General features: G+C 44.0%; 1 protein-coding gene across 1 annotated transcript; it reads left to right on the forward strand.

Moving 5' to 3' along the window:
* The first annotated feature begins 868 nt into the window (after positions 1-868).
* On the forward strand, positions 869-11,870 carry LOC128298613 (mite allergen Der f 7-like). The gene is made up of 5 exons (XM_053034381.1): positions 869-954; positions 2,240-2,369; positions 2,483-2,635; positions 5,736-5,887; positions 11,636-11,870. Exons 1-5 carry the CDS (start codon positions 869-871, stop codon positions 11,868-11,870), a joined length of 756 nt encoding a protein of 251 aa, XP_052890341.1.
* The last annotated feature ends 1,126 nt before the right edge of the window (positions 11,871-12,996 follow it).

Raw genomic sequence — 12,996 nt, forward strand, 5'->3', positions numbered from 1 at the left:
GGTTTTGGCAGTCGGGCAGGTAAAACAAAGTTTTCCGGTCAACGATCGTTTACGATGGGATTGCTTTAAGTTTCTTGGACCGCCTTGCCGGTGGACCATCTTTTGAAGGCGCATGATCAAACCGTCCCTGCCGTAGTTAAGGTTCTTCGGGTGAGTTCTTGGGCACTTGAAAGCAGTTCGCATTTTTGACGCTTCAAACCTTGCGTCTGCTTCACCTACCCTGGAATGACAACAAAATGTTTCAGCTTATCAGGCCTAGAAGCAATCGGGAGTTAAGCATCGATTAAGCAGACGCGGCAAACGGTACTGCGGAGCGTGATCTTATCAACCCCCGGCCTGGCCAAACGCTTCAGTAACAGCAAACGGTCTGATATCGTCGGTTTCGAACATGTCACGGTAGCAATATCGGGTTGGCATAAAGTCTACGATTTATAATCTCCAAAACGCCTTCCAGGCACGACGCACGACCGGGCCCCCACGACCGTTCCAAGTCGAAGTTGTTTTGATTCGTACGCTTCACATGCCTGTTCGGCATGTTTCACATGGCTTCACATGGACTGTTGGTTCCCCAGCTGTACGCCGCGAAGGTGGGCAGGTGGGCAAGGATGGTTAATCTTATCGGCCATTTCTGCAATCCACCCATGAAAGAAGGTTACCGTTGTTTCTGTTTTGCAGGGATATCTTATCATATTAATCGAACGTTGCTTTGCTTTGGGTGCACCTGGGCGCATGAGTTTGTGCGAAGGGTGGGGGAAAAAAGTGGTATAAATAAGGGATCGAACGTCTTGCGAAGGTTTCAGTAGTCCCGACCGGAGTGTGATTAGTGTGCTGATTGTTGGATTGAAAGTGGAAAAACAAGAGCCAAAAAATGCGTACCCTGTCGCTTGTTGCTCTGGGGCTTGTTTGCTTCCTGGCATCCGTTGGTGGTTACGAGACGGAGGTTGGAGATGATGTGTAAGTGAAGCATGATTGTTCATTAAAAAGGGTTTACGGGCGGTTTGCTTAAATCAACAGTGTGTGTGTGTGTGTTGTTAAGAAAGGAATTACACCAAATGATTGTTTATTAAAGTGTCTGTTTGAACCGACCTTTAGGGAAATAAAAATGCATGGAAAGCATGCAGATAATCATGAAAATTTGCGGGTTTTGGACGCTGTAGCCAGTTTGATCAAAAGTTTTGCAGACAAATTAAAGTAAATGATTATGAACCCTTTAAAGCATGTTAAAATTGTTTTTCATCGATAATAGCTACTTAAAGGTGGCACAATGTAGTGCGGAATAGAAAATCGCCCTGCTCAACAGTTCACAACAGATAATCAGAAGCTGATTGCATCAGTCGCGAGAATAGAATACTTAATACCACTGGGTATTTACTCTTTGGTTTATCTGTACACATGTTGAAAAACGGGAAAATATGTATACTGGAACATTTCATGTTAAGTCCATACAATTAAGTCGAAACGTTATGAATAGGAATGAAAGTTATTAGTTTTTGAATTAGAGCATACACATTCACTGATGAAAATCCTATTACAATATTGTTCGTTTGCTACTAAAACCAACCAGCATTGAATAAAAGATTAATGATTTTCAATCGCTCATAAATACAAGTTCGTATAATAGACGCAGCAAAGCGCTACAACAACAAGATGGAAAAAGAAGTACAAACGGAAGCTCAAAATCAGCCATTATCATGGGACAATGGAGTACGCTACCATGTGGGTCCAGGGTATCCCCTGTTAAACGACGTGTTTAGATAAATTAAAACGATAAGATTATAGCAACCATCCTTTGTTGCACGGATATCACCTGGGCGGAACGCAGTAGACCGTGGATTACTGTGCCCACACCTGGTTGAAACAGTGTGTGATTAGTCAAGAATGTGCTACTGCCATCTGATTTCATGGCCTGCTATGGCAAGTAATGCAAAAGTGAAACCTTTTGTGAAGGTGTATGAAATTTTGGTTTCAATGTGCTCATAACTACTAGTGCGTATCTGGTTTCTCCAAATTTCATGCGTGTAATAGGACATTTGTTCGCTACCATACGCATGTTGATAAATTGATTGAGAGTTAAAAGGCTTAAAAATGAAATAAAAAAGGATTCCATTTGACATGATGTTGATAACACTCCCTAGACATATTATTTGAATTCTGCATTGCTTTCAGCTACGAACATTTGTTTGCTGTACGGTTGCGAACAATCTTTCATTACTAAATGATACACACTTTTTGTTTCCAGAAATCGCAATACTGCCATGTCGGCAAACATGAACAACTACATCGACGTGGTGATGATACAGGTTGGACCGTGGATGAACACTCATCTCGTGCCAATGGCACTGCCCGATGTGGTTGAAGGATTTGAACATGTACGTATACAGCATGCCGGGTAATAGTTGCGGGCGATTTCTTCTATTTGATAGAATGTTTTTTTTTCTTCTTCTGATTGATGCACACTGCTATCGTTCCCATGGTCCCACAGCGCCCAATTCTGATTACGTACCACGGTGAGCTGGCACTCACGAATGGAGTTTTCCACACCATCCACAGCGTGGGCCGGAATGGAAATGCGATGATGCACTACGACCGGCAGTTGCTACGCGTTACCGTCGGCGGCAACATTCGACAGCTGGGAGTAAGTATTGCGAAGGAATGTGTTCACAGAATGGGTATTGTGTGGCAAATTGTTCACTGGAATTTTCAAAGCAGGTTTGGTGAAGCTATTGATGAATTTCAAAGAATCATAAAGTGCAAAAGTTGCGTTGGAATTTTAGTGAATATTGATTTTAGGTGGGTGATGAAATGAAAAGGTTTTACTTCATAGTTTTATAGCTGACGGGCGCAAAATATCGGACATATCTGTTTGCGGAGTTTTCATTGTACCATATAAATCTCATTAGTAATGTTAATGGAAAAGGCTGACCTGTGCAAAGCTCTACGCCTTATTTCCATCAATCGTGGTCGGTAAAACAATTTCCACCTAACCGTTGTTGTGTGCGTGACCTAATAGCGCGATTAAGGGTTGTTCAAAGAACATTTTACACCTCACAGCAGCTGTCGGTTATTATAAATAAAGCAAAAAAAACTGTTCATATTGTTTTTTTCAATTTCGCATGGGCTGTATGGCTTCCGAGTGCTGTTATGTCAATATGATGGCCTGTGCCACAGGATTGGTCAGCATTTTTCATTCCATTCATTAGTAAACGCATTTCGGGATGGATTTTAAAAGCAATTTCCTTGAAGAACGTCCTTGTCCGTAAAGCAATAGATGGGAATAATAATAATAAATAATTGTGGAATGTATTACGAGTGGGGGGGGGGGGGGAAAACCTAACGCCAGCACCACCTGAAACCACAACATTTCGGTGCCGAAGCGCGTCAGTGAAGCGTAAAATAAGATTCAATATCGTCGCCCCCGTTCGCGCCACCGCGCGAAACCCGCCACCGAACCGTACCGAACCGGTGCGCCTCGTTAAACAGGTCCTTCAGTGGTGTTGCAAGGCGAAATGAATTATTCAAAAAGCAAGAAATTATTCCTCGCTTCCCAAAGGAGCGGAAGCTAGTTGCCAGCAGTCGATGTGACCGGCAATCGGGAGACACCACCAGAACCGGCGGCACTGCAGCGTCGTTGTGCCCCCGGTTTTGTGGGAAGGCTTTCGGAGAGGTTAGCAAGATCTCGTCGCCATGAGTCGCGGGATAAACAGTGGAAAAACGGGAAGGCACAATCGCCGTGCAGTGGAAGAGCCACCAACCGGAAGAGGTGTGTGATTTATTCAACGAAAAGCAGGGCGTGGAGTGCCTCCTCGTTAGGGTGGTGGGGTGGGGTGTCCCACCCCGGGCGGGACTGAGAAATTGAGTCACCTGTACCATGACAAACACAGTTCGTCAAATGCGAAATGCGGGGAATGGAAGTTGCCGTTTTGCTTCGCATGCCAGATTCGAGGAAATTCTTGCGGGAAACGAGTTTCCCTTTATTGCGTGGCGATAGCAGCACTTTTATGAAGCGTCCAAGGACCATCTCCTGCCCCAAAAGGCTTCCTCGTGCCGCAGAGTCAGGCAAAGGCATTGATGTGTTGTGCCTTACACGGGCACAGTTTACACCTGCTATAAGGGGGTGGCCCGTTGGGGTGTCTTCCCGAGTCCCATCCCTCTTCGACACGGGAGGTTGGAAAATGAATTTGTCTAAATTTATCATTCTAACGACTTTTGCGCGAAGGCAACACATTGATGTGCGTGCAGGTGAATATAGCAGATGTGTTGCGTGTTGATATCTTGCCCGAGCTGTTCTCCATCATGTTCGGTGTAATGTCGGGTGTGTGTAAAAGTGCGTTAAAGCAGCAACAAACGGCACGCAAACCGTGGGCGGCGTGGAAAATTGTGCGCTTTTCCCGGCGACTTGTGCCTTAGCCGAGGCAAGCTCCATAAAGTTGATCGCACACTTCTGGAGCGGATCGTGAAAATGGAGAACCGGTGTACACCGGGTTACTAGCTGAGCTTGACGTGGGTTTGCGAAGGTTTTTTTCTTTGTTGTTGGTGTCTCTTCTTCTTGTTTGTGGGCCGCATTCGTCGTCTTGTGATTAAACAATGCTTGAAAATTTATTACCTCGGATATGCGATACACCGAGTACGAGTCACATTTAATTTGCTTTTCATCGTGCTGTTTTCTTTTCGAGGCGGATTGGTTTTTTTGGTTTTCCCTGCTGTTGTTGAGAGGAACAGTTGAGGAAAGGGAACGCTCGCTGGTGCTGTGCCCTCTGGTGTGTTGCAGAGAGCAGGCAGGCAAAAATAAACCCCCTTAGTGCTAAAACCCCATGGAAAGATCTCGTAAAAGGTGCTGAAATTTCCCAACTTCCCACCCAAGTGCAGGGACGAAGCCCTTCCGGGGTGGGGAGTTTTCGGTGGAGGAGGGGCCAGGTGACGCAGGAAGGGACCGGTTCCCGAAAACCAAAACGCCATTAAAACCTGATCCACGCCCTGAAACTGGTGATTCTGCCAGACGGTAGGATGGCAAGCGGTAGGAGGTTTTGCCCTTTCTCTACGCTCGCACAGCTGGGTGTGTTGGTGCAGGTGAGTGGATTATACTTTTCCGACGACACGGTGACGCCCCAGCAGGATGGACAGATGCGGTTAGCGCCTGTGGCAAAGAGTTGCCCGCGTTAGCTTATGCGAAGCTTTTGTCGTGGTGCTTTTTTCCTAACCTCTAACTCAACCTGCGCGGTGGTGTTTATTACACCACAGGTTTAGCTTAGCCAGGCAGGGCAGCTTTCGCACTTTCGGGTGGAGGGTGGTAGGGCTATGTATGCTACGCCACACTTTCAGGGCAATTATTGTGTTGTTGTTCGACGACTGAGTGGGTGGGTGTGGGGAGTTTTGTTTATACTTCTACCTTCGCGGCGACGCCGAGTTTTCCGGGCTGGGCGGCGAAAGAAACCCACCAAGGTGTTTGCTCTTAACGCGAGTTTTCCGATGGAAAAGTTTCAACGCACCCCCTCCACCCGATAGTGTGTCGCCCGAAGGAGTTCGACCCGGTCCCGGAGTGTACGCGAACGCTCCGGTCCCGGATCTTACGACGAATCGCTTTCCAGGAAAGATTTCGCTGGTTGGTGGTGCGTGTCCCAGTTGGGAGAAATTATTTCCTTCAACATGAGCAAGTGTTTGGTCCCGTCCCCAAAGTTCCACCTTTAACTGGCTTCGTTTCATTCCATGGAGTTTTTGTCCCCTCTTCTTCTTCGCAGTTCACGTACGACTACTCCGCACACATCATGGATCTCGGGCCGACCGGTTTCGTCGACGTCGATGTAGCGACGATGACTTTCGAGAGCGAGTTCATCATCGACATGACGGATTTCTACATCTGGATGCAGGACTTCCGTCTCACCAACATGGGGTAAGTGATGATGACGATTATTTGGCGATGTTTTTTTCTTCGTTGTTTTTTTTTCTTCTATTTGTGTGTGTGTGTGTGTTGGAATACTTGCGTCCCTTTGATCACGTTTCACATTTCTCATAACACCCCTTGAAGTTCCCTTCCATTCAAAAACCACCGCGTTACGGGGGTTTCGTTTTCTTATCCATTGTGCAAAAGTGGGTCCTTCCATCAACCGGATTGCCAGCCAGGGCCGGACGCACGTGGCAGGACGCGTGTGTGAGTTATTTGATCGGCAAAGTTGCACCAAAGCATTTAATTATTAGCGAGAAGTTTTGTGTTCCGTCGGCTTGGTAGGGTGAAGGCAGAATCATTTCACGACTGTGAAGTGATTTACTCTTGAAACTTTCGAATTAACTGGAAGCACTGGAAACTTTGCCCGAGCGATGCGTGATACCTACATGCAGTGTGTCTTTTTTGTTCGGAATGTTGTTTCATCGAAGCCGGTGGGTGCATGATCAGTTTGAAGTGTTTGCGGCTGGAAGTGGGTGCTTCCAATGATCGTCCCGTTTGTAGGTTGTCCGCATACGGAATGCCATCCAGCAGCGAGTTGTATGCAACGACCCCGCATTCTTCGTACGACATCATCGCTTTTGATTTTATGATTTTTTGTTTCGTTTTCAACCATGCGTTACATTGTTGAAGCTTGTATAAGCAATATCAATTCGCAGTAAATCGAAATGAATCGGGTACTTTTCAATATTTGGCTAGCAGGATATTGTCACCGGTGTATCCCGATAGTGCTCGTTGAACCGTGCAGCGGGGTGCATGTGCGGTGTAGGGAACAAATCGGTAAAGCGACACATTGACTGTTTTTGGCTGCGTTTCCGCTGCTGGTAACGCTTTGTCGGTTACAATTTCTTTTCCCTCAAGCCGATAAAACCATGGAAAACGTTTCTTTCCTCCTGGTTTTGGTGTACCGTACAATCGTTTCGAAGGAATGTCCTACGGGCATCAAACAGGATGGTTTTTATTTTTAAGTTACGCCAATCGGTTCGGTGGGTGGAACCGTACGAACAAGTACAAGTTGATGGTAGACTTGTTTTGCCGCGAGCGGTACGCTCAAGTATACGGGATACGGGTAGTGGATTATTGAAGAATAACCAAATTGGCCCCGGTAGATACCGTCGTCATGTCGAAAAAAAAAACCCATACTATACGTGTACGATCATGTGAAAATGTCTTTCGTTCAAAAATATATCTTTTTCGAATATCTTTCGACGCTAGAGAGCATTTTGTTCTTTGTTCTGCTTATACGGATTGCTTGGATTTCATTTTCTAGAACAGCTAACGAAACAATCATCGTTTCCTGCTGATTGAACGTCATTCACTCGTGAAATTGTTACCTTTTGTTGTGTGTTAAATCTTCTCGTGCACTCGTGCCAATTGTGTGCGCGGCAACGGTAAAGTGGTTTTTCGCAGTTGACAAGCTGATTTTGTCACTTGACAAATTAATGACTCTCGTAGCCCTGCACCTAATAAGGACACATTTAAGCGATCTTTTATTCGAATTTGTTTGTCACAAATCAGTTATGCATTGGCTATTGTGCCATTCGATTTTTGTACAAAGAAACATTTTTTTTTCACATTTATTAGAGAGTTTGTAATAGCAACTACCAAATAATTTGAGCAACTAGTTTCAATGCTTTGGTCACACTACGTACTTCAGTCCTATTCCTCGATCGTCAAATGCAGCGAATGCTAAAGGTGAAGATCGAGGATAAAGTGGCATCATCGTTTGTTTAGGTTGCAAAATGATCTCACCAAAGCATCAGCATCTTCTAGCTAGTCAAACGTTGAGGAAACATGTAAAGAATGCAGAAAATTGTTATTCCAGTGAATAGCACCCAGAAATTGCGGTTGAAATTGCTGGTGATGTATTCTATCTACTTGAAGAAATTCACACAATTCATAGTTTCGATAAAGCTTCTTCATCGTCTGATAATCGGTGGAAAAGAAATGTTCGTCCGTTGTGAACGTGAGACATGCAAAAAGTATCATCACGATAAAGATATTGACTCATCACGCCAAAAGCTCGATCTAGGTGTTAGACTATTAAACATGAAAGATATACCGAGGATCAACCAAATTCCTCAATGTCTAGGTGACTGTCCCGGGATTTTTTGTGCTGAAACTCAAACTCAAGGCGCTCTTCGCCAATAAAGTTAAGGCCGTAGTAACTGACGAATTCTATGCATCCCATAAAAGTCACGTAAATGTTGAGCTATTTAATTTTCCTCTCGCCTTTGCCCTAGTTAATTGGAATTTATTAAGCAGAGCGTGGTTGTCTAACAAACTTAACACTCAAGGAATAATTTGTTCGTCCAGTTTTTTTCCAATAGAATTTTTTCCATTTTCAATCAAAGCTCGTAAGAGTATACTATATGGGATAATTTTCAATACTGAATGCATAGAACATTTTTCTTTTTCCCTTAATCGGCTCAGTTCATCGTGTACTTTGTCTAATGTTCGTGAGCGTTGGGAAAGTGATTCAGTATTTATAATTTTACTTACTGCGTTCATTTAAAGCTAATGGGTAACGCGCCGGTTAAAGCTTTCTAGTGCGTTGGAACCGTTCGGAAGCGGAACACTACACAGCAAGTGGAAGCTACCAGCGCATTATCGTATGCTTCCGATCGGTGAGACACACGATTGTGTCACCAGTTGGGAAAACTTCCGGAAACAGAATGAACAAACAAGCATAAAACTGTTAAGATAAGCAACGCAAATGTGTACCAAGCCACCGCAGCGGCACACAGCACGTGTGTGTGTGTGGATGAGAATGGGATCGTGCAGAATCGCTTCCCCGTGTGTGCCATCTCCGCCGCGCACGGTCGCCGCGTCCGCACGCTGGGTAACAATCGAATTAGTAAGATTTTTATTCCATCCACTTTTGTTTTGCGATATCAATCTCGGCCTGGGGACGGATAGGTGCTGTCGGAATGTCGGGTATTCTCTGTTTTTTTTTCTCCTCCGACCGACAGCGCCAGTAACGCTCCAACGATGCTTAGCGAATGTGGATCCTTTCTGCAAATAGAATTGAACAACAGGGAACCGTGCTGGCAAAGGGCGTTGGCCATGAGTGGCGTCATTAGCACGAATGTTTCGTATGCATTTGTTGGGTGCCATTTCCATTTTATGCTCGCCGTAACGATCGCGTTTCGACGCGTGTGCTCATCGTTAGGGGTTTTTTTTTAATTCGTGGCAACAAATTGATTAATCTCCCCAGGAGCCGTTTATCCAGGATGAGGGAGAGCAAAGTTTTAAAGTTTTATGCTCGCATTAATGGCTTTACGGGCTGCCACCGGTTGGTGAGCAATGATTGTGCTTTATGCTTGTTTTCAATTGCCAATTGTCTAGTTCTTATGAAAAATCAGTGATCATGTGGTTGTTGGTGAGTTTAAAGGGACTTTTAATCAACAGCTTTAATCGAGCACATGCATTTCGGAGTAAAATTTAAACCAGATAATGGTTGAAAAACGACTCTAAAGTGAATTTATTGATTTAATTTTTATGAGCTTTTCAACTGTATGTGAAAGGACCTATAAAGAGCTTAGTAAATTTGTATGGCAAAACTGAACTCACATACAACACTTGACGCTCAGTTTTCACTACGCAACTAATAGTGACAAGCAACATCGATTGAATTACAATGATTTAATTATATTTTTACTAAATTCCACACGTCGATTGGAAAAAAAAACCAGGATGAAAACTTCGATGGTTTCATCTTGTCCTGTGCAACCACAGCCATAATTCAAACACACATGTCAATAGTGTGGCGGGTACGAATGGTTGCACCACGGCAACTGGCGGTGTATTGCGCTGGACAGTCATTTACGTGTGGTATAAAATATTAAGTGTACTCGGGGCGGAATAACATATTAATGGCAGCCACCGGCAACCATATGTCACACACGGATCCACTATGAAAGCAACCACCACTGGCTGAGGCTGAGCCGTGCCGGCATCAATCGACCGATGCTTGTAGCGTTCGGTGCCCTAGTGTGTGTATGTGTGTGCAAAGTACTCGACCAAACAATGCAACACTTGACCGCGGTTGCAAAGCTCGAAGCCGGTTCGTTTTCATGGTTGAGGCTATCGCTTGTTTAATGTGTTTGAATGGACGTAATTGAAGTGGAAATGATTTTTAGTTTTACTTAAGCGATCTCCACTGTGGCATGAAAAGGGCAAAAAGGCATAAAAGGGGTGAAAAAAAAGCATTCCGAAAATATCGGATGAAAGTATGAAGCAAACAACCATAAAGCTAATGGTTGAAAAAATGTTGCTTTTGTTTATTAATTTGCCTATATAAAACATTCCAGTGCGATAGTGTTTATGGCGTGTTAAGTGGAGATTTATTTAAAGTGTGCTTAAATTCTCTGAACCACGCTCTGAGGCAACGCAAAGGCAACACTCGGTTTGATAGTTTTTAACATACTTATTTGCTCGTAAGCACGGAACTGATGTTCAAAATCGAGATAAAAACTTTAGCCCCTAGTAATGCTACGGCCCCGTTCTTCGGGCACGAGTTGTCCTGTGCCATTTTGGAGTGTTCTGGACGTAGCACGCGAGTAAGAAAATACTAGGAGAGCAAAACATCAACGAAGAAAAAAAAAACACAAACAAACTTCCGCCAAAAACTCGGTTCGGGGTGTTTGCAAAAGTTCCAGTATTATCGACAAGCGGAATCGCAAATGATGGAAGTATCCAATTGCTGGACAGCGTGATCGTACCGGCCCCGTACAGCTCTTCGCTCGGGATATTATCGGTGAAGTTTATTTTACTGTTCGTTTTTATTTACTTTTCATTGGTTGCCGCTCCTAAAGACAAAAGAAAACACGGTAAGCAACGGGGCCGGGCACACACGAGCGACACGCTGTCGCATTTTCGAAAGACTTCCTTCTCCGGTGGGAAAATCTGCCACCGATCATGGCCTGCTGAAGGAGCAATAGCACCAAAAGCAAAAAAGAAACAAATGACAACAAAACACAACAAAAAAACACAGCAACAACCTCACACACACACACAGACACAGCTCCCTGGTTCAGTTTACGAGTGCTGGCACGAAATGATGCCGATTTTTTCGTCATAAATTTTCATCATTTCCCAGCACTCCTCCCCCACCCCTTGGTGGGGAAAGAATCGAGTGGAGCTTTGCTCGAGTGACAGCAACCATTGCGTAGCGATAGTGCACCCAACTAGCACGTCTGTTTTGTCGTTCTGTTTCGGGTAGGATTTGAAGCGTTTCGTTTCGATTCCGACCAGTGATAAAAGTGACGGGGCCAAATAGCAAATGGGTACCATAAAGGACAAATCATCGTCGCAATCGCCATCGTCATCTATTCACGGCTTCACCTTTTGCACTGGTTCGTCGTCCGCAACCGGTTCATCATATCGCAGCGGGACTCGTGTCCGAGGCTTATCCTGTTCGCCAAGCGTGTGTTGTGGGGGTTCCCATACAAGCGCTTCAACTTGACCTAAAGCTTTCACTTCTACCTTGACAGTTTAGATTTAGAAACAAAATCCAGCAGAGAATGGGGTTTTGAAATGGGAACGCTGCGCTTCGGTTCGCTTCGTAACGCTATTCATCCATTCACTGGGTCAATTGGTCGACCGGTTAGACAGTGTGATTACGCGAACATTTCATCACTTTCCGACCAGCAGCAGAGAACACTAAATGGTTTCTGTTCGCGTTCCAATTTGCAGCAACCTGAGCATTCGCTTCCGCGGCAACATTCTCGTCGACTGGTTGGCCAACATTTTCGTCAACGTCATCACGTCCATTTTCCGCAACACGATTACGAACGTCGTGTCGAACGGTGTACGCGATTTCCTGCAAGCCACCCTGGATGACATGAATGGGCGGCTGCGTGGACGTGCGCTTACTGAGCAGGAAGCGGCAGTGCTGGTTGAAAGTTTGAAGAAAATGCTTACCCACTAAGGATTCGACCGAGGATGGCCATCGAACCGATCACCGCTGATACCCGTTAATGATGTCGACTAATGTGTAGTGCAGATATCCTGAATTTTATATGACGTTTTTAATAAAAGAGTTGCAGTGTTGGCTTTTTGTTTCCCGTGAAATGTGTTTACCATGGAAGCTCATTTAGTTTAACTTCAACGAGCAACTTAGCTCACGAGTAGTTCAGTGATTATTACACGAAATATGCAATAGCAATTTGTACACTGTTTAAATAAGTGAATAACGTTTCAAACACGATTTCAGTATACTCAACTAGAAATGATATGAACAAAGACAATTCATATGAATTTTTTTCTTTACCCGGTTTACAGCAGTTCCAAGAGCACTTGCTTGTGTTTTATGTTGTTTAACTGAACATGATGGAATGGATGGATTGTCTCTTCTTAGAAATTTTCTGACGCTGGCAGTGATTGAACGATTACGATTTTAATTGATTGGTTAGTAAGAACGCCTGAAGGTATGCAATGCATTTGAAAATTAATTTTCCCTGCATCAATTCATTCCATCAGCAAGTTGTAGGATTGACAACTAAGTGGAATTAATATATAGCCTGAAAGCAAATATTACACCATGGCAAATAGTTTTCCAATACCTGGAGGGGTTAACATAGTTATCGGTAACATTACATTCATATGGTGATTGACTAACATAGCAGTCGCAAATAAATGCGCCTAGAAGGGTATGCAATTGCATGCACATGTGAGCTACGAGCTGGAAGTGAATTAATACAATAAACAAAATAGATAAATTGGTGATAAAGACATGGTCCATTTCAACAAGATCATTTAAATTTAGCTGCTCGTACATTCCACGTAACGCTGCGTTATTTTTTGTTTAAAACCTTGCAAAAATAACTTACGTGCTTGATGGTATAACTTTATTATAATAAACACACGATAATATGTGCAGCAATAATAATAACAATTACGGCTGATAATAGAGAATGAACTTACCACAAATGAACACGAAAGTCATCCAATTATTAATGCATCGAATGTGTAACAAACAGATATTATTAAAATACTTTATTTACAGGTTTGGTTTTTGATTTTTTTTCACCATCTGCCTCCACAGATGTTACAGT

The sequence above is a fragment of the Anopheles moucheti genome, chromosome 2 (assembly GCF_943734755.1).
Source record: "Anopheles moucheti chromosome 2, idAnoMoucSN_F20_07, whole genome shotgun sequence".
In the NCBI taxonomy this organism is placed as follows: Eukaryota; Metazoa; Arthropoda; class Insecta; order Diptera; family Culicidae; genus Anopheles; species Anopheles moucheti.

Excerpts from the sequence above, each read along its gene's own strand:
- LOC128298613 (XM_053034381.1), top strand. The coding sequence starts at position 869 with ATGCGTACCCTGTCGCTTGTTGCTCTGGGGCTTGTTTGCTTCCTGGCA. Across the intron at positions 955-2,239 it reads ACGGAGGTTGGAGATGATGT|AAATCGCAATACTGCCATGT; the intron begins GTAAGTGAAGCA and ends TTTTGTTTCCAG. Across the intron at positions 2,636-5,735 it reads GCAACATTCGACAGCTGGGA|TTCACGTACGACTACTCCGC; the intron begins GTAAGTATTGCG and ends TCTTCTTCGCAG.